Source organism: Phacochoerus africanus, chromosome 1 (assembly GCF_016906955.1).
Source record: "Phacochoerus africanus isolate WHEZ1 chromosome 1, ROS_Pafr_v1, whole genome shotgun sequence".
Lineage (NCBI taxonomy): Eukaryota > Metazoa > Chordata > Mammalia > Artiodactyla > Suidae > Phacochoerus > Phacochoerus africanus.
This window is the reverse complement of record NC_062544.1, coordinates 113926114-113947225: the sequence shown is the minus strand read 5'-3', so window position 1 is coordinate 113947225 and position 21112 is coordinate 113926114. Positions and strand designations below refer to the sequence as shown.

Sequence of the window (21112 nt, the reverse complement as noted above, 5' to 3'; positions counted from 1 at the left end):
CATCAGGGAGCGTGTGTATGCTGTTGGTCGATTCCTCCTCAAGAACAAATACCACCGATAAGAAGGCAGGCACAATTTCCTTTTTGGGTTCTCAGCATCAAGAGAGAAATGCCCTACCCACTGGCTTGGCTCTGAGGCAATCAGAGCTAAAGAGAGCCTGAGGAGGGTGGGGTTCAGGTTCTTCCCTCTCCAGGAACTGAGTGGGCAATGCAGGGCCTAATGGAAGGCCCTGAAAGGGAAGGAGCTGGAGCGTAGCCTTTGAGGAGAATGTGGCCAGGAGGGGTTCGGACCCCCAAGGTCCAGGGATAACATGGTGATGTCCACCCTTGTCCTCCTTGCTGGGCAAGAAATGCCTTGGGCTTGTAGCAGAACACCGGGTAGAACTCGACCACCTCAACGATTTCGGTTCTGAGGAGGATGGCTCAGTCTCAGGGGATGGCTGATAGCTGGTGGTAGGAGGGAGGGCTTGATAGTTATTGGGCAGATAGGCACTTAGCAATGGACTGAAGGGAGGAAAGAATTCTGACTCTGGTGAGTACCAGGTAGATTCCACCAGAAGGCCTCCTCAGAGGCCTGAGCCACTCTAAGAACAGGATAGGCCTTTATATCATGTAGGCTCTCCCTATGATGCAGCATGAGCTTCCTGGTCCACAGCACTGAGGCTCCGTCTTCCCAAAGAGAAAAAATTCCATCTCCATAAAAAGCTCCTGAATCCCAGGGAATAAGAAGCTTGAAGCTTCCCCAAAGGGGTTCTGACAAGATCTTACATGCACATCTAGGCCTTGGAAGAACTATAGGGCTACAAATGTTTACTCATAAGGGCCCAAAAGAACTTGTGGGCAGGAACACTATGGGGGAAGGAAGCTGGCAAGGCTGAAATCGCTTACAAAGGGTGCCTGCCTGAGTCCCTCCATGTGAACCAGAAACCACCAAGCTCACCCTGTGGCCTGCGGTGGTGACCAGCGAGACCAGTGGACCTTTGCCATGCAGCACAAGGGCAGCAGGGCTGGTAGAAAACCCAAGATGCAGTGTCCTGCACTAGGAGAAGAGGGGGAAATCCCCACTGTGTCCTGGCCATTTTCTCTCTCTGCTACAGGCCACCACTGACCTGAGGTCCTCAGTGCAGAGCCCACAGCCTCGAGGGCAGGCTTGCCTGGTCTGGGAGTCACTGCCCAGCAAAGAGAGATAGGAGTGAGGAGTGAGTCTTTGTGGGACTAATGACCCTGAAGAGTAATAAATGATGCACAGTTCCTGCCCTGGAGGATCCAGGTAGAGGCTTAGGGAGTTATTACTTGGGCCTATGTGTTCCCTCTAGGCGAATGTCTAGTTTGCTACCCACTAAGTGCTGGCTTTATGGCTTGAATGTTCTTGCTTTGGGCTCAGCTTTTGTTCTGAGAGGAGACAACCCTCTTTCCTTCCCACACTTAGAGGATGGGCATATCCAGCTTCTTGCTGCAGCTTGTTCTGAGGCCTGAAGCTCTTCTGGGTCCAGTTGGTGTAAGGTGCTGGTCTGGCCACCAGCACCCATTTGAGCTCTGAGCCCATCTGTGTCTTGGCTAGATCTGAGATGACTCCACAATTCAGAGAAAGAAAAGCCACTGTGGATTCTGGCCCTTGAGGCTAAAAGGGCACTCTGTTTTGGGGCACAGGTGCAGATGGCCAGAAAGCTGCATGTTTTGGGGATGTGCAGCCCTGAGGCTAGGAAGGCACCTTCAGCCAGAATCTCCATGCCCTTTGTGCTTGAGCACCCAGTGCAGACGCCTACCAGACACCAAGGTCATGGACCCAGTGTCTGGTCTCCTTAAAGAGGACATAAAGGCACATCCTCCATGATGAGCAAGGGAGGAACAATGATAGTGGGGACAGCAGGCACACTTGGTGAGGAGGTGCAATGACAACATGACAACAGCTTTGAAAGGACATGTTCTGATGGGACAGCAGGTTGTATTGTTGGGGACTAAGTATTCCCTAAACTCTAACAGATGGGGAGAGGCGAGGCGCTGATATGGGGCCACATTCTGTGTAGCAGGGAGACCTAGCATAGTCCTGGCACAGGAGAGTTACAATTAACTCAGGTCTCCATGTCCGGGGCCTTGGACTGGGGTCACATGGGCCAAGCCTGGTTCTTCCATCAGTTTGCAGGAGCAGAACACAGGGTAAAACTCCACTCTCTAAACAGTCTCATCTTAAGGACTGCCCAGACTCACAGTATAGCTGATGGGCTTGCATGTAGAAAATGGACTCGCAGTAGCTGTGGGCAGGAGCGACTACAGGAGGACTCAGCTTTCTCAGGGTACCCAGGGCTTCCCTTGGACAGGACTGTCTCTGGGAAATTCACTTTGCCATGGCCTGTCCTTCCCATTATTCTTGGGGGCTTGCTTGGTCATAGGCCTGTTCTGAGCAACTAGGAAAGGTCCATGTGGGCCCAAGTTGAGAGGGACCAAAGGGGCCACAGGGCCTGCTGAATTTATGGGGCTGGTTGGGAGTGGTTGCCCACCATTTGCACACAGCAGCCTGAGTTTCCATAAAGGTGGGCTCAGGGCAGGTGGTAGCTGGGGCTTCTCTGAGGGTGGGTCCTGGGGACAGAAAGATACAAACAAACAGGATCCAAACCTTAGCATCAAGCCAGACATGGGTTAAACAGTGAACACAGGAACTGGTCAGGACTCTGAACTGATAGACTGGCCTGGGTGTTAAGAGTGTGGCTCAGCCTTATCCAGCTGGTGCTCAGGGACAAGAGTCAGACATTCAGGATGGGGATAAACATGGGAGGAGGCCATCTGGGAGGGAGAATAATACCTTTTTCAGCCACTGACAGATTGGGATCACTGCAGGGTTTGCAGGCTCCGACCACTTGCTGGAACAGGGCCCGCTGGAAGTTTGGCAGCTGAGGGAAGGAGAAAAACATCAAAGAGTGAAAACGACCAGTTATACTTTGTGGGGGGCAGTGTGGTGGGCCACAGGAGCCAGGACATTCCAGGATCAGATGGGAAAATCAAAGCAGTGGTACAGCTCACGCTTGAGATGTGTTGAGAACTTCAGGCCAGCTGGAAAGCTGTCCATGCTATCTGGCTCTGAGTCCTGCCATGTGCATCCACCCTCCAGTGTCTGGCTGGGCTCCAGGCTGTCTTGTCATGGCCAAGAAAAAGGCCACAGGCACCTGAGGATATGTAACTGCATCCTTCTGTCCTACCCAGGAGACCCACTGATTGAAAGGATTTAGGGACCCCTTTCACCCCTGAGCACAGGAAGGTTTGGCCTCCCACTGAGAATAGGGGAAGGGGCAGTACTCAGGCCTGAAGTCACAGATGGGAGCCACTGTTGTGATGGGCAGCTGCCAAGTTGACCTGCTCCTTCCACCTGGCAGGGCTGACCAGGCCCAGGGAGGTACTGCTGAGAACGTCCTGGCATTCTGGGACTAGTAACAATTGTTTGGAGGTAGCTTTCATGGACTCTGCTAAAAAGGCAGGGCAAAGTGGACAGGGGAAGGGGTTAATCCCTGCAGCTTCCTGTTCAAGGGCCCCATACAGGATATTTGGAGAGCTATGTAAATGGCGTGGGGAGCAGTCCCAGTGGGTAGATGGGGGCTTCAGGTGGATGGATGGATGAAAGAGGCAGAGTCTGCCCCAATGAGGATGTCCCTCACACATACAGGAAGGCTATTTTCCAGGTCCACATCCACAACTGCCTTTTGGAGACAGGAAAGAACCAATGTGCTCAGACTGTTTACAGATGAGGAGTCCAGGAGGCTTATCCAGAAGGACAAACAGCCACACAAACAATGGTCGTTCTAACCCGGCCACCACTCTACCCAAGGCTTGTACTCCTTCTGGACTCTGGTCCTCAGATTCACTGCAGTTCTCATTAGGGAGCCCAGCAGCCTCCTGAGGGTCTCATGGCAGAATGAGGGAGGCATGAAGGAAACGCAGAGAGCCTAGCAAGTGCAATGATGGAAGCCCAGACCAACACACTTGCAGCAGAGAACAGTCAGTGGGCTGGGTCTATTACCTGTCCGTTCTCCAGGATGGCTGCTGGATACATGGCACTGCTTGGGCGATCCCGGTGTGTGGGCAGCAGCAACATCATTTCCCGAGCATGGCGGTACTTATCTGGCAGAGAGGGAGAGCCTGTAACCAAGTGAGAACAATCACGCACAGATGACAAGCCACAGATGGAGGGTCCAGAGGGCAAGCATCCTTACGGCTAGGGAACCAGGATAGATGCTCCCTTGCAGTTGGGGTGAGGATGAGCTCAGCAAGCACAGGAGGAATGAAGCAGAGCCTGGTGCTTAGATGGTGGTGGGGGCTGCGCCTGGCATCCCAGCCAAGGCAGACCTACTACAGATGAGGTCGCAGACCCACTGACAGCTCCCTTACCATGCTCAGAGGCGAGGAGAGTTGGGGTTTGGAGCTGGGGCCCTAGGGGCCCTCTGCATCCAGCACTCTTGGGATATGGGTGTGGCCTGGATGCTGGACTCTCTCAGGAGGCCCAGGCAGGGGCCTAGGCCAGCTTGCAATGGAGCCATTACACAGAAACAAGACACACTCAGATAACAGCAGCACAGTTCTTACTTGACACTCTGTGTCTCCCCACACTTACCTTCTCCAGACACCATTGGCCCTATTCCCAGCTGGCCCCTACCGCCTTTTCCCAGATTCCAGCCCTCAGTGCCTGGCCTCTGCCTTTGGGCTGTCCGGCTGCAGACCCAGCCAGCTTGGCTGGGGGCCCAAGACCCTGCACAGAGGGGGCTCTCCAGGGCTTTTCACTCTAAGACTTGCCCATCAGTGAACTTGGAGGTCATGGAGCTGGTCTGGGAGTTGTGGAGCTTTAACCCAGGCTCTTTAGTTGACTTGCTCTATGTTCTTCTCTTGTGAGGCCTCTGTGGTGACCTCCTCTGGTCTGAGGGGGCTGTTATAGAGGCCAGACCATGCCCGATGTGGTGTGGCTCAGTGCCCATCAATGCAGGCCATAGCTGCAGACCCAGGAACCTGTTAACCAATGGACCTCAAGGGGGCTTTCCACACAAGTACTGAGAATAAACTTGTAGGCCTTCCTTGGGAATATGTAATTTAGAAGGCCCTCCAAATGGGCATCATTCATTGTGTCAGATACCAGCTTGTTCATGACAAACTAGTGGGGTCTTCTGGACTCCTCATGGGAGGGTCACCCTGATGCCCCCTACTTGTCCACTGGCAACCTGGAAGCCTCTGGCTGGTTCAGGTGGTTGAAACCCCTCTCTGTGGTATTCTCTTAGTGATGTTGGGGAGCTGAGACTAGGTCATGGGCTCCATCTGAGAGGTGAACCTGCAGCTCTTGAGGCTCTGTGTCCATATAACCAGGGTCTCTGAGCATTCCTGGGAGTGTGCTGTCCAGGCACTGTCAGGGTACAACTAAAAAAAGGTCTTTTGCAGCCAGCTTGCCTCAGGAGTTCTTGAGAAATTCCTCTTGTATCCATTTTAGTCCAAAAAGATGAGGCTTAAATATGCTGAAGAAGGCATATGTTAAAAACTAGTAATGCAATTAATATTTAGGCAAACTTCTTCCACAGCTGGTCTGCTTGTAGAAACTCAGGGCTAGCCTTAAGACCTAGTGTAAAAACTGTCCTTCATTCACAGGGAATGAGTAGAGTGTGCTTTTTTGAGAAATCAGGCCTGAATTGCTACTATTTTGGGATATTTACTGATTTTAGTATTTTATTTTAGAACGTGTGCTCTGAGGCAACCTCAAAAAGATGGCTTTGTACAGAAAAAAGGAAAAATGCTTCTAACACCACTGCTTTCTATAGTGCTTTCCCAGTGAGAAACTGAATGCTCCCTGAGTCTTGCTGGCCCCAGCTCTGGACAGGGCTACTCCCCACTGAGTGTGCACAGAGACACAGCCCCCTTACACCAACTTAGTTACATCTAACTGCTATCTAATACACGTCCCGCACCAGGCATGCCGCTGGAACATGGTGTACTGCCTTGCTCAGCTTGGCCATGGTCCTTGACCTCATGGAGCTCACAGTCTGGCTCATGAGGCCAACCCCAGATCTGTGCACTCAAAATCCTGATAAACGTTGCAGGGGCTAGGATGGAAGGAGAGCAGCCTGTAGGCCCCAGAGGCTGTGCTGAGGATTTGTATCCATGTTATGGAGGCCCCTCTGGTGCCAAAATAAAAGGATACTCTGTGCTACCACTAGATTTTCTAATTGTACCATCTTACTTGCTTCCCACTGCTGTCTTCCCTGGACAGGAAAGAGTGGTGGCTACTCCTCAAGAAATCATTTAAACACCACAAGAGCTTTTGTATCACGAGACTTTTGAACTATTTGAGTTGTAGTCCGGTAAACCCCATGGAGGCTAAGTCCCAGCATAACTGAGTTCAAGGAGGATCAATCAAAACCTCCAGGTTTCCTAGTACAACTCAGCCTTTTGACCACCAGGGGGCGCTGCTGACTAAACGAGCGTTTAGGCGGTGCTTTGCAGGCCTCTAACGTTGGTTTCCAAAGCAAGAACCACAGCAGTGTCAATGGGTACAGCAAGGAAGGCTATTGGTGTCATGACCACTCTTAGGAGTGGGGGAAGTGACTCCAATGCTAAGGACTCTCCAGAATGCTTTCTCCATGAAAACCTTCCCCTTCCCTATAACATCAGGCATAAACCTCAGAGTGGGCCATTCTGGTCCTTCTGTGCATAGGCCATCTACCACTGCTTCTACCACATTTACCTAAAAACATGTCTTCTTCTATGACACTAGGTCACAGTCTTTATCACCTCTCACATGTAGGACTGAGCCATGTTGGGCCCAAGGTTTTCTCCAGATAGGCCTGCACATGGATTGTATGGGTGCTGTAGCCTACAAGTGACTTCCTGCTCTTTCTTTATATATATAAAAAATAGGTTCCCAGGAGGACGGAGACAGAACCTCCACCCCCCAAATGTGACTGATCACCTTGGAGATCTGCTGTGGACATGGGTATAGCCTAGCACAAGATCTACAACCTTTCCTGGATTGTGGAGGCTCAAGATGGACAGCAAGAAACGATGGCCTGCAGAAAACAACTGCCTGCATAGATTAACCACCTACAAGGATTAACTGCCCTCTGTCATAGGACTCCACTTCCTACTCCTCCCTTGACCTTCCCTTCTTCCTTCTTCATCGGTCCTGCCATGAACTCCAACCACAGATTCCTGCCACAGATCCTTTATAAGCCTAGCACCTCCTCACAGTCAGAGCTGGGGACATCTTGAGCTCACCCCGGCCCCCTCTGAGGCCTCAACAAATCTCTCTTGCTTTACCAACTTGGCCTTGTGCGTTCCTCCCTCGGCAAACCTAACAATATATATTCTTTTTCTCCTGCTCTTTCTTAATAGCCTCTGCCCTTATTGCCATTCCCTGCTTGGGACCAGTTTTATTTAACCATTTTGTTTACTTCTGTACTTAGAGGAAGGGGACTTCTATCAGCCTTTCACTAAATGACATTCTGGAGTTTGGCCATTATGATAGCTTATCTCCAGAGATAGCAACCATCAGTGCTTTCCTTCCCACCACACATGTCACTCCTCACATCATGAGGTGGAGGCTTATTTCCCACTCTGGTATCTGGGTTGGGGTTAGTGACTCAATTAATCACCAGAATGTGGCAAAAGGGATATTCTGGAACTTCCAAGGCTGGGTAATAAGAAGCCTTGTAGCTTGTGCCTGGTGTCTTGGAATGCTTGTTCTGGGGAAAATCAGCTGCATGTTGTGAGAGCCTCAAAGTATAGAGAGAGGTCATATGTAGGGACTCAGGTTGACAGCCCCAGCTGAGCTCCTGGCTGAGGGGCACTATCAACTGCCAGTCGTGTTTGGGTGAGCAATCTTTTGGATGTCCAACCTAGTTGAGTTTTTAGATGATGACAGCTCCTGGTGACATCTGACTTCAAGCTCATGAGATACTGCAAGTGAAAATTGCTCAGTGAGCTCTGTTAACTACAGAACCAGGTAAGATGATAAATTGTTGTTTTACGCCACTAAATTTTGGTGGCTGGGTTATTATGCAGCAGTTGATAACCAAGCCACGTGAAAAAATGAGGGATTACTTCCAAACAAGGAGAACATAATTTCTCTCTATTCAACTGTGATAATGCAAGAGCCATTCAGACTTCACTGAGTACTTGTAAAAGCTTGATGATTGAATAGATCAGTGAGTGGTTAGCTGGAAGGACAAAGGTGGTACCAGCCAGCCTGTGAGGTTCCCGATGGTGTCTTTGCTCTCTCCAGTGCACTGAGTACTAGGCACAGCCTAGAGGAAGTGTCTGAGCAATATCAAAGTGGAAGTGAGTTAAAAAGTCTGTCCTTTGCGGCCTCTGTTTTTAATCAACAATCATGGTTCAGAGATCTGACTTCAGCAGGAATACCCAGATAAAGACTTAGATACGGCTGAGTATCTTAAGAGAGTGTTCACATTAGGGAAAAAGAACCACATAAGAGATGAGATTACAAAATCTGTTTCTGCAACTCTATTCAGGAGCATTTAACTTAAGACACTGCAAATGCTCACCTCCAATATAGCATTCATGGCTGCCTTCTCAGGGTTTCCTTCCTTTTTATTCCCAAAGCCATCTTTCAATGTGCCTTCTTTATAACACAAATCAATGTTCCTTCTCTGTTTGCAGCCCTCAGACATCAACAAATCTTCAACATGTACCCATCAGTTGGTTCATTTTTCTTCTCTAACACTAGACACTCCTGCTTCCAAATGCTGGATCCCCTTTTCTGAGTGCCTTAGTCCATGTTAGGAAGGCAGTCACGGAAATGTAATAGGCATCAGACTCAGGGCTGGTGAGTGTAAAGACTTGTACTCCACATTCAACTTGGCCACAAACTGGCTGGATGGCCTTAAGTCCCTTTCACTTAACCCATTTCCTCCACAGGAAAGGAGGGGTTGGGCTGGATGCTTCACGTTGAAGTCTCTAACTGTGCCTTATCCCCCTTCTGTTGTCTGCTGAGGTTTTTCCCAGTTGGCCACTGCATCTCTCTCTCTACCACTCCTACTATGGGGGTCTTTCAGGTCTGTGTGCTTTGTTTCTTTCTTTTTTCTTTTCTCTCTTTTTTTTTTTTTTTTTTTGCTATTTCTTTGGGCCGCTCCCATGGCATATGGAGGTTCCCAGGTTAGGGGTCGAATCGGAGCTGTAGCCCCCGGCCTACGCCAGAGCCACAGCAACGCGGGATCCGAGCCGTGTCTGCAACCTACACCACAGCTCACGGCAACACTGGATCGTTAACCCACTGAGCAAGGGCAGGGACCGAACCCGCAACCTCATGGTTCCTAGTTGGATTTGTTAACCACTGCGCCACAACGGGAACTCCATGTTTCTTTTTTCTTTTTATGGCCACACTTGTGGCATATGGAAGTTCCCGGCCTAGGGTCGAACTGGAGCTCTAACTGCCGGCCTACACCACAGCTGCAACAATACTGGATCCCACCACATCTGTGACCTATGATGCAGCTTGCAGCAATGCCGGATCCTTAAGCCACTGAGCAAGGCCAGGAATCGAACCCGAATCCTCAGGGACACTATGTTGGGTTCTTAACCTGCTGAGCCACAATGGGAACTCCAGGTTTGCATGCTTTGGAGAAAGAGATTTTTCCCCTTAGTCACCCTCCATGTCATACATTTGTGCTATTTCTCTTTATCTTCATAATAATGGGAAGAACAAAGAGAATCCATCCCTCTGAAGCCTGCAAGCAACAGCCAGTGACTAGCTGGTAAACTCACCACCCTTTTCTGCTACTATCCTGCACAGCCAAGCCTGGGAGACACTAGATCTTTGCCACCATAGCTAATTTCCACTCTAATGCAAATGTTTTTTATCTAAAAGGACAGAGAATCAAATTACACTGCAGGAACTAGAATCAGAATGTGAATAAGATGCTGGCTCTCAGAGAACAATATTTATCTAACTGAATAAGAAATCAAGCAATAATTGGCAAAGTAAATAGCTTTTTACAGAGCCATCTCTCCTGATTAAGCCTTTCCCAACTGAACAAGTTTTTTTTTTTGGTTGTTGTTCTTTTAGAATAATATCTTCCAGGGTTCATTTTAGTCTTCAAATTTAATTTTCATACTTTTGCATCATGTTTGGTTACTTAAGACAAAACTCACTTGTGCTTTAATTTTGAGCTTTATTCTTACAATACTTCAATGGAGAAAAACCTGAGCTTTCTACTAGGCTGTGTGTCCTCTTACTGAAGTGGAGATGCAATGGCTAGCTACCTCAGTGGCAGCATAAGTGCAACCACTGCTCAGAGCAGGATGTGAAGTCAGTCAGAGGGAAAAAGATGTAGAGGGAGGAACCCTCGAGTCCTTAGTGCTGAAAGTACAGGTGATCATTCTCTAAGTCACAGGGCCACTCACTTTCAAAGATATAACCACAGGTGAGAGGAGGACAAGCAGGGCTCATGAGGCCCTCTCCTCTCCCTTCTGCAAGCAGCGCCCTGCCGTCCTTACCTCGGGCACTGGAAGGGGCAGAGGTAATCATCTGGGATGGTGCTGAGTGAGTGGAACTCAGGCTGGAGGAAGAAGGGCTTGCCTGGGACGAGGATAGAACAGAGACGTTGGTGACTGAGCCCTGGTACCTGGGGTTGGGATACGCGAGCTGCAAAGGGAGAAAAATCAGCAGGATAGAGGTCTGAATGGCCAGGACTGTAGGACTGGCCCAGAGTTGGCTTCTTCATGCTGTGAAGTGCCCAGACCCAGTATCTGATGCTGTACCCTGGCTCTGATGGAGGCCAGGCTGATGGCCAGCACTAAGGATCACCCATACCCCCCCAAGGAGCAGGGCTGCTAGGTAGGTTCTAGTGATGGTGCCCATGAAGGAAGCAGGACTCAGCCATCAGGAATGCCAAGCAGGAGCGCAACTTGGCAGAGGAGCTTTCCCACGGGATCTCTAAGAACAGAGGACTTAAGCTTAGATTTCCTGGAAATAAGGCCTGGAAAGTGCAACATAGGATGGCTGGAGGGAAGGGAAGGCAGTTTTGCCAGATCTTGGTATTCTGAATTCAGGATCTAGAGAGCTAGGTAGGGGTGCCAGCCCTCAGATGAGATCAGCCAGCAGAGAGGTGAGTCCTCCAGGTCCAGTGCCTGGCCCATTCGCTTGGACAGCTCTGGTACCTGCATATGGTGGTATAGGTCCTCAGTAGCCTCGCCCATGGAACTGTCACCCAGCATCACCACATTTCCCGCTTCACTAGATGCGTGCGAGGAGAGAGAGGATGATGAATGGCGACCGGTACCCATCAAATTCATGGGGCTGCAAACAAGAGTGGGATATGGGGAGGAGTCAGTTTCTGGAGTGGAGAAACCTTGCTAGGTGGTGGGGGGAGAGTCGTCATGGGGTAGGGGGTGAAACAGTCATCCCCGGGCCTCAGCCATCACTGGTTTTGAAAGTTCAATAGCCAATGCTCATACCCATCTGAGACCTGGAGCAGTCCTGAACCCCCACCCTGCTGCTCAGGGGCCCCTGGTCTGGGAGGGCCAACAACAGCCTGGCACAGACTCTATCTAGAGTTAAATGGTTTAAGGCTTCTCACTCTGATGACATCAGAAGTTTTTCAGGAGGAATGAAAGAGACAGGCTGAATCAGGTCAAGGATCCCTGGTCCCCCTTGCTATGGGTTATTAATCTGAGCCAGTGTCCACCTCCTGCTAGGATCTGCATCCAGGTCAGGGTGTCCTCCTGGTTTTGGGGAGCTATCAAAACAGCTGATTCTGAGCCCTCTGTTGGCCTCCTTCCATTCCTGCGGCCCCAGGCTTGCCAACAGTTCTCTTCTTTCAATTCTAGGCAGCCCCCCATTCATTTGTCCTTCTCCTTTGCTGAGTGCACACTCTGTGCTGACTTGCTATTTATTCTGGAAAATAAACTCAAGTGAGGGCTACTCCCCTAGCCTGGCCTTCCTGCCCTTGAGACTCAGAGGCTCCCCATGGAAGCCCTGGCCATCAGGACTCGAGTGCAGAGCAGGCACTCCATGACGTCCACATCACCATGCTGTTCTCTTCCTTAAAAATCAACTGGTGATCCTCATTCCCCTTGGGATCAAGTCCAAAGGCCTGAATGAGCAGAGCCCATCCAGAGCTGGTCCTGGCCCCTCCCATGCCCTGGGATCCTGCACTCCAGTCACTTGGCTCTACCTGTAGTGCCCATCAGACTGGCTTGTTCATATCTTGAGGCATCTGTACATGTTAGTCACTCTGCCTGGATCTTGCTCTGTCACCTTCCTAACCCCAATTCTCTTCTGCCTAGCAAACTGCTACTCATCCTTCAAGACTTACCCCAAATGCCCCCTGCTCCATGCTCCCACTATACCATGTATCCTCTGTTACCCAGGATGACTGGAGGCAGAGTGTGGATCCTATGGCAGGAGTTGTGTGTTTGCTGTGCACATGGGTAAGAGGGTATGTGAGTATACATAAGCACTATTTTGGATTTCCTTGCTTTGATCCTTGACTTACCTCTGTGGAGGGGACCCCCCTCAGCCCTAGGGCCATACCTGTGCCGGTGGGTCATCTTGATGTTCTCAGGGCTCATGGGGCTATGGGATGCTAGGACATTTCCCCGTGGGGTGCTGGTGCCTGAACATGCAGGGCTTAGCTTGTCCAAACCTGGAAACTCCTGTTGAGAAATGAATGCCACTTTATCAGAGTAAAGAATAAACAAGCAATGAAGGGTTGAGAGGGAAGAGCAGGCTGATGGTAGGAGTGTAAAAGGAAAAAAAAAAGAATCAGATACTGTTGGCTGTACCTAAACTACTGGCTTCTTTGGCGCAGTGACCCTTTCACGACTAAAGCACCCACCTAATCACACTGCAGCCTAGACCGGAGGCTGTGAGGCCTAGGTCGACCCCCTAAGACAACGTATCTGGAGTAGGCTGAGCCTGGTCTGAGTTCATAAGAGTATGTTAACAGGCTTTCTCACTATAGAAAAAGTAGAACAAGAGCTGGAAAACAGGAGAGGAAGAGCTGATTATCAGCTAGCAGTCAGTGTGCACCTCTTACATAAGGAGTGGAGTTGGGTTTTACTGAATTGCTAAATGGCCCAGCTCTTAAGTGACCTGGGTTGTCTGTGACACAGTCTGTGGAGAGACCAGACATAAAATACTGATGCAAGAAATTGAAAAACAGCACAGTTCTATTTTAGCATAATTAAATTAAGTATGCAGACATCTTGGTAGAAACTCTGGATGCCAAATTCTCCTGGGTGATGGCACAATGGTTTGTGTCCCTATTTGTGACTCTGAGGAAACAAAGCACAAGTATCCAGGTTTCTTAAAGTCTCTGGGCCCTAAGCCCACGGGGGATGTTTCTGAGCTTGGCCTGAAGAAGCAGGAGGTTTTCCACCCCCTTTTCCAAAGCATGCAGAAGGCTGAAACGTGCTTCTGCAGCTGGAGAGAATACCTCCATGTGTACCCTGGAGACTATGACGTATGTGGGCGAGCATTTTGTGCTTTTTTCCTGCAGTGACCTGAAAGTCTGCAGGGTAGAGAGCTCCCCATCCCCTACAATGGCCAGGCTCTCGCTGGTCACCTGCTGTGCCCAGGAAGTTTGTGCATGGAGAAACCAGCCAAGCTGGCAGGAGACACAGTGGAGTGAGAGGTAATGGAATGCTCATCAGATTCAGATGCAAGTTTATTTATTTTTTTTTTGATCTTTTTAGGGCCACACCCTCGGCATATGGAGGTTCCCAGACTAGGGGTCGAATCAGAACTATATCCACTTGCCTATACCACAGCCACAGCAACACGGGATCCGAGCGTGTCTGTGACCTACACCACAGCTAAGGACCAGGGATCAAAACCGCATCCTCATGGATGCTAGTCAGATTGGTTTCCCCTGAGCCATGTCAGGAACTCCCCCAGATGCAAGTTTTTACTAAACGGACAGCCTAATTTTAAGGGGGAAAATATAAAAAACTATCTATGCATATTTCACTTTGAATTATTATGGGAGAATTATTACAGCAAGGAGAAACTTTAGGCTTTATGGGCTTTCCTTTGGAAAAATGTGCCTACTTCTCAAACTACAGACAATCTTCTTTTTATCTTTTTACATCTCATGCTGTCAATACCTGTGCAAAAACAGGCTGAGACCTGCACTGGCTGGGGCCTGGAGGGACTGAGATCATCAGAATATCCAGCATCTAAGAACAAGGTAAGTCAGCCTAAACAGGTCAGGCCCACTGAGTCTGAGTGGTCCAGCCTCCCCAGGGCCTCTGTGGCCTGTGGTCATCCCTGAAGGGGCCTCCTTATCCATGATGGCCTTGCCCAACATCAAACTCAGCTCTACTTCCCTTGCCGCCCTGTCACTTCTACCTAGTAGGCCTGGGTAATGAGAAGAGGGTGGCAGGTAATTGAGCCCACACCCCTTGAGATCTAGCAGCCAGCCTATTTTTAGCAGGTAGGTGTCTCTAGAAAACAGGTGGAGTCAGCCCTCCAAGTGAAATGTGATAAGGTTGAAAATGGGGTAAGTGTGTGTAAATAGGGGCTTAGGACCACCCGAACTCTACTCTCAGCCAGTCAGCATTCCCTGTAAGACCTCTGGAGAGAAATTAGTCCTCGAATATGGTCCTTGCTTCTGCTTGTGAGCAGCAGTCCTTGGGTCAAACTCTGCCATGGAGATCTAGGAGTCAGGTCAGAGTCAGGGAGACCTTCTGCGGCCTGGGCCAGCCCCAGAAGCTGCCTGACCCCTCTAAGAGAAGCCAATACAAAAGTACTGCCCACCCTTGGCTTTCTCAGATGTGAGCCTGGATCACCAGACATGATGGAAGACAAGGGAGGGAGAGAAGGCAGGGAGTTACAGGGGAAGGGTAAAGAGAGGGAGAGAGAGAGAGAAAGAGGGAGGAGAGGGAAGGAAGACTGGGAGGGAGTGAGCAGGAGGAGGGAGATGGGGAGAGAAGGCTGGCTCAGGCTGTGCCTTACCTCTGCAGGTTATTGGGATGAAAATTGTCTCCAAAGAGATGCCTGCATGTGGGCCATATATCTTAGCTCTTTTCCTCCTCACATGAAAACCTTTCTTTACCAGCGCAGTGCATTGAAAAAAATATTTTCTGTCCTTGAATCTGACTCCTCCTCAGGAAGGGAGTGAATAAGGGGACCCTGGGCATCCTTCTCCTTGGATAGAGCACCTGCCCCTGCCCCTTGCTCCTCTGTAGTGGGAACAGCTTTTCCTTCACACTCACCTCCCCACTTTACACCCCTTTTTTTTGCTTGCTGCTAGGTCTGGAGGAAGTAACGCCAGGTTATACTGTAGCAGGGCCAGGACAGGGATCAGCTTACATGATAGAGACTGGCCCGCATCATCTGGAACTGATCAATCAGCTTCTTATGCAGAGGGCGCATTTCTGGGTGCACGAACTTCTCATGAACTGCCAGCCCGACTCCAAGGACATGGACCTATTAGGGTGACAGACAAGGCCACTCTATTTGCCAGGGAACCGGCTTTGGCAACTGCAGCCATCCTGTAGTTCCTCACCTTTCCCTCCTAGACACTGGCCTCCAACCTCTGCAAGACATACCTGCTCTTGCATGAGCTCTTTGAGCTGGGTGATCTTCTCAGCATCTGCTGGGTGCTTGGTGATGTAATCTTTATCAAAGAAGGCCTGTGAAAGGAAAGGCCAAGTCAGGGGCTTCTCCTGACTCTTCTACTTAGAGTCTGAAGGTGCCACTGGGCTGCCTCCTTACAGGTAAACATAACAATGTACCTCTAGCTCAGCCTGCTTGGACCTCCCTGCCATCACACATGTGTTTTTTGTGAATAAGAAGGACTGAAGGTGGTCAAGTCATCTAAACCTGAATGCTGGTCCCAGTCCCTCATGGAGCCAGGATGGTCTAGGGAGGGCAGATAGGGCCAGTGGCCAGGGTGAGGGGGCTACTCTCTTAGGCCACGACTCACTTCTTGTGAAGGCCTGGGCTCTAGGGCTCCTCTTAGAGGGCCCTTAACATCTGTTCATAATCAGATGGATTAGTGATCTGTCAGAGTTCAGAGAAAAGAAAGGAAGAAAAGGCCTCACCCGAGAGCTGGGCCATGGAAACAGGGAGTGGTGGGTAACTTAAAACCTCATTGCAGGACCATTCTCATTCAGCTGAAGCACAGCCAGGAGAGGGCTTGTTGGGAAGGTTGCCCTCAGAGGCTGGAGTCTCAGGAAGGGGCACCTGAGAACCACCTTCCCAGCCAGAGCATGCTCTAGGGCCCCAGCTCACCTCTTGGTAGCGTGCAATGCCTCCATTGACAGCTGCGTCAATGACGCCATTCAGGCACATGCTGAGAAGGTTGATGTTGCCATGGACTTGCTTGTGTTGATACTGGCTGATCAGGGCCCGCAGCTCCTGGTTCTTATTCTCAACCACTTGGATGGCATTCTCCAGAGGGCTCACCTCCACCTGGGGGCACACAGCACATGGTGTCATCCCAGGCACATGACAATTCCCCCTGTCACAGTCGTGAAAGTGGGGATCAGTGACCTGAGATGCTGATTTCCTGCCCTGTTCCTCTGGACTTAAGACTCCCTGAGCCCCTTCTAATTTCCTCTTCTGATTCGTAGGCACTTAGAATTACAGTAAATAGAGAAGGGCACCAGTTCTGAAGTCAGACATCTCTGGCTTCTTGAATTTCAGAGAATAAATTTCTGCATTCATACATTGGGAGAACAAAAATACCTGCTACCTAGGGGGTGCTGTGAAGATTAAAGGAGAGAAGGAAAGGTGCATAAAGCCTCCAGCACAGGCTGGCCAGTGGCAGCCTAGGACATGCAGGCAGCAGAAGCGTGCTGTCTCTCTCTCTCTCCAGTCCTTAGAGAAAGGTCCCCAAAGCAAAGGCTGAGGCAGCAGCTGGGAAGATCAGCCTCATCTGAAACGTGTCTCACCAGTTCCCTTCTCTCCACTTCAAACCAGCGAGAGATGCCAGGCAAGCTGTGGGTCAGGGTCAGTGTGGTCCGCTCGATCCACAGGCTCTGCAGGGAGAGGGTACAGGCAAGTTCAGATCATTAGGCAATGTTTCCCATGCCCCGCCTGCCTGAAGGAGACACTCATGAGTTCCCAAGAAAGGGGAACTTGCCCCAGCCTCACTATAAGCACTGCCCCCTTGCTCCCCTAGATTTGTTCACCTTGAATTCATTCTCTTTGTCCTTGGGGCCTTTGTGAAAAGGCCTGTCGTACCGGAACTTCCTCACATTGTTGACACGGTAGAAGCTCTTGACGCGATCCGGGACCCTGTCCATCTGCAGGACATCCACGTAATCTGGAATGGGCGTCACTGCATAGATCTGCAAGTCTGGGCAGGAAGTGAAGGGGAAACCCAGACTTGAAAGAAAGATGGACCTGGGTGGCTGAGCCTTGTCATCCTCCCAAAGGAGAGAAGAACACCACAGCCCCTGTTCTACAGGGGCAGCAGCAGCACTTCAAGAGGCATATCAGACCAAAATAGACCAAAGCTCCCTGTCTGCCCATCCCTGCTCCAGCAGTGAGTCTCCCGAGTGCTCAGCCAAGTGAGCTGTCAACAGCTTGGCATTCTCCAGGGTCCCTTTAAGAAATAAGGGCAAGGGGTCAGGAGACTGCAGGAGTCCACCCCACAGGAATGAAAAAGTTGTAAGGGCCTGGGCCTGTCCACTGTAAGTAAGCTGTATTTACTGAAAAATGACCTTTTAATAAAATTCTCTTTAGGGTCTTTGTGGAGATAGAACACATGGGGGTCCACCTGCCCTCCCCACTCTGGAACAAGCTTGCCACAGTCGTGGTAACTGTCAAGAGGTCTCCAAGGAAGCTGGGTGTGGGGATGGAGGGGCAGGCCAGTGTTTGCATTCAGACTTCCAAGTACCACCAGGACCAAGGGCACTCCCCATCTTCTTCCCTCCTCCCTCCACCCCCATCCCAATTCTGTGCCTCAGTTCTCCTGACAAAGGCTTGGGGTAACAACAGATGCATGCGGGAGTGGAGAAGGGCACAGAAGTGGAGTAACTCTGTGGCAAGAGTCCATAGTGATTGCTGCTGGCTGCCATGGCAGACCCTTCACAGGGCAGGGGAGGGACTGAGGTGCTGGAAGCAGCCAACTGGAGGGATAAAGGTCCCCCTGGATCCCTGCTGATGACACGGCTAGGGGCATGCCAGGGCTTCTTCTGTGAGGCACAAGTGCCCTGCGAAGTGTGGGCCAGTGAGGAGGACACATTCAGGTTTAGGACTTCAGGATAACCTAGCCCGTACGTCCAACAACATAACAGAGTGGCAGGTGACTGGGTGGGCCACACTCTCCAGGGACCCAGCTCTCCTTCCCCTACCAAGTGTCAAAAGATACACTGGGCATCACACTGCAGGATAGCATCGTCAGGGTGGTTGGGGTGCTGCATGGCGACGGCCTGTGGGAACTCGCTGAGCATCCTCTGCTGGAAGGCCTCTAGCCTCTCGTAGTCATGGCCACGGCACACGTATTCTTTGTTCTGCCACAAACAGGAGAGCATATTCTATGCCTTGCATGCAGCCCCCACCCCCATGCCTCCTCATCTCAGACCCATCCTAGGAGCCCCTGGGCAGGCATGGGGCATAGCATTCAGTCTCTGCCCTAAGGGAAATGATGGGCAAGAAGGGTGAGGGGCAGAAGGAGGGAGAGCTGCACTGTGGGACGGCCCAGGGCAGGAGGCAGGGCACGAGCTGCAGGAAGCTCATGGGAGGGAGGGCTCCTTACTCACAGAGGCAAGATGCCAGGGCAGGTGGGATTTTGGAAACAGCCATACCCGAAAAGAGTCCTGAAAGGTCTCCCTGGGTTACTGTAGTAGAGAAGACTCGTAGGCAATCTATGTGGGTACAGTGACAACCAGGGCAACCAGCCAAGGCAGGAAAAGGCACAGCTGGAAAGAAGGTGCTCGTGGAGAACTGGTGAGAGCCTGTAGGTGTGTGCCAAGGACTAGTGCTATGGGTGCCACTCAATAATTTTAAAAAGGGGGTGATCAGGTGTGTGCTTTTGTATAATCACGTCCATCAGCTGGGAGAATCAGTCTAAACATTGTCCAGTGTCCAGGGGCTATTAATTGACCCCTCTGGCAGCAATTCCTTTGCAACTGTGTCAGCAGAAGATCATTCTGACTGCACTTTTTTTTTTGTCTTTTTGCCATTTCTTGGGCCGCTCCCGTGGCATATGGAGGTTCCCAGGCTAGGGGTCTGATCAGAGTTGTAGCCACCGGCCTATGCCAGAGCCACAGCAACGCCAGATCTGAGCCACATCTGCGACCTGCACCACAGCTCACGGCAATGCCGGATCCCTAACCCACTAAGCAAGGCCAGGGATCGAACCCACAACCTCATGGTTCCTAGTCAGATTTGTTAACCACTGAGCCACAGCGGGAACTCCCCTGACTGCACATTTCTTAAAACCTCATGTTCTGTTTGGTACAGGCTAGGTCTCAGGTGGAAGGTATGAAAGGCACCCTCAACCCTCCTGCTCTGCCTACCTCACAGCTGGTCAAGAGTGAGTGGCTGGAGGAGGCTCTTCTGAAACCCTCTGGTTACATCTGTCTGCCTGCCTACCTGCCTCACCAGATTCACTTTGACAAATGGTGTCAGGCACTGGCAGCCCCTCTTGGCATGTGTTCAGAGGAACAGAGAGAGAGGTCCCACAGGGCCAGCCCTACCTTTCCCAGTATAGGGAACATCACAGGCCAGGCTGTAGATGACCTCAGCCTTTATAGAACAGTATTTCTGCCCATTTTTCACTTCTCCTACTATAGGTGAACACATGTTCAGATGGATGAGAACGAAAGGGCAACACTGGAAGGGAAGTCAAGGTCAGGAGGAGCAAGGAAAGAGACATTTCTAAGTCCCTTGCTTGAAAAGCAGAAATGACAAAGAAGGTAATTGTGACAAATTGGCCTTTTCATATCCACTCACAATGTACAATTGTCACTAGTGTCTGTTCATGGATCAAATGAAGAGAAACAGAAATTCTCTCAAGAAGAGAGGGCTGGATGTTTTCCTGTTTCCATGCAGATTAGTAGATAATCACATTTGTGAAGCAAGGCAGGCAGATGGTCCAGAGAAATCAAGCTGACAGAGCTAAAGTAATAGATGGCCTATGTGTTCAGGGAAGGTGAAAGAGTAGCCTAGCCTTCTGGGGAAGGCCCAGCAGGAGGGAGGCACATAATGTTGACCTTGAGGCTTGCTGTTGGTTTCAAGTTTGCTCAGGAGAGAGCGCCAGCATCCCCACATAAGACAGATCTGGCTGCCACTGCTTTACACTTCGTTCTTGCCATTTCCAAGGTAAACGGCTACCTCCGCTGAACTTATTCCAGTTGCCAGAGATGAACTCTGCAGCTGAGGGAAGGGAAGGCCAGACCAGGCAGATTTTGTCCTCATGAAACATAGCTCCTCGTGTGGGGATGAGAATGGACTGACTGAAGGCTGACATATCCTAACACCTCTTGTTATTTTTCTTGTTACTGGCATCCTTAAAACCACATTTGAACATTTAAACTGTCACCTGTGAACATTTCATGAATGGCTCAAGGTCAAGTTCTATGCTAGGTCCTACTTTTCAAAAAGCTCTGAAAGCCCCAAGACAATAATGTCCCCTGTGACATGGGCATAAGGGTGGGAAGCAGGTGGAACCACGATGGAGACTTCTTGTTTGGCAGGGAGAGAAATGGGGGACATGAGAGCCAGATTTTATAATACCCAAAATGATGATGTTTTGGAATAAAATCTGGTTGATGATGTTCAAATTGTGGGACTAGGAGTTCCCACTGTGGCACAGTGGAAATGAATCCAACTAGGAACCACGAGGTTGCGGGTTCAATCCCTGGCCTCACTCAGTGGCTTAAGGATCCGGTGTTGCCGTGAGCTGTGGTGTTGGTTGCAGACATGGCTCAGATCCCGAGTTGCTGCGGCTGTGGTGTAGGCCAGCAGCTGTAGCTCCAATTAGACCTCTAGCCTGGGAACCTCCATATGCTGCAGGTACAGCCCCAAAAAGACAAAAAAAAATTTTTTTTTAAAAAGAGAATTGTGGGACTAAGCAAGGAGAGTAAAACAGCAATAAAGCATAATTTGCAAAGATAAAATGAAAAGGAAATAAGTTACAGGGCCAGACTCATTAGCTCATCAAAGGACTTTCTAG

General features: G+C 50.3%; 1 protein-coding gene across 5 annotated transcripts in view; it reads right to left on the bottom strand.

Annotated features, from left to right (window-relative positions):
- The window catches only part of DOCK3 (dedicator of cytokinesis 3), a 489707-nt gene that overhangs the window by 5561 nt on the left and 463034 nt on the right, over nt 1–21112 (bottom strand). For 2 of the 5 annotated variants that reach the window (XM_047775399.1, XM_047775426.1), the window contains exons 40-50: nt 18305–18446; nt 17121–17287; nt 16881–16967; nt 16219–16398; nt 15534–15617; nt 15295–15411; nt 12514–12635; nt 11139–11277; nt 10476–10623; nt 4009–4127; nt 2800–2887 (exon numbers count right to left, since the gene is read on the bottom strand). In XM_047775399.1, coding sequence (XP_047631355.1) covers nt 2800–2887; nt 4009–4127; nt 10476–10623; nt 11139–11277; nt 12514–12635; nt 15295–15411; nt 15534–15617; nt 16219–16398; nt 16881–16967; nt 17121–17287; nt 18305–18446 — 1393 coding nt within the window. Of the gene's footprint in view, nt 1–2799; nt 2888–4008; nt 4128–10475; nt 10624–11138; nt 11278–12513; nt 12636–15294; nt 15412–15533; nt 15618–16218; nt 16399–16880; nt 16968–17120; nt 17288–18304; nt 18447–21112 lie in introns of those variants that run through there. The other 3 variants (XM_047775408.1, XM_047775417.1, XM_047775434.1) reach the window with 3 other exon arrangements.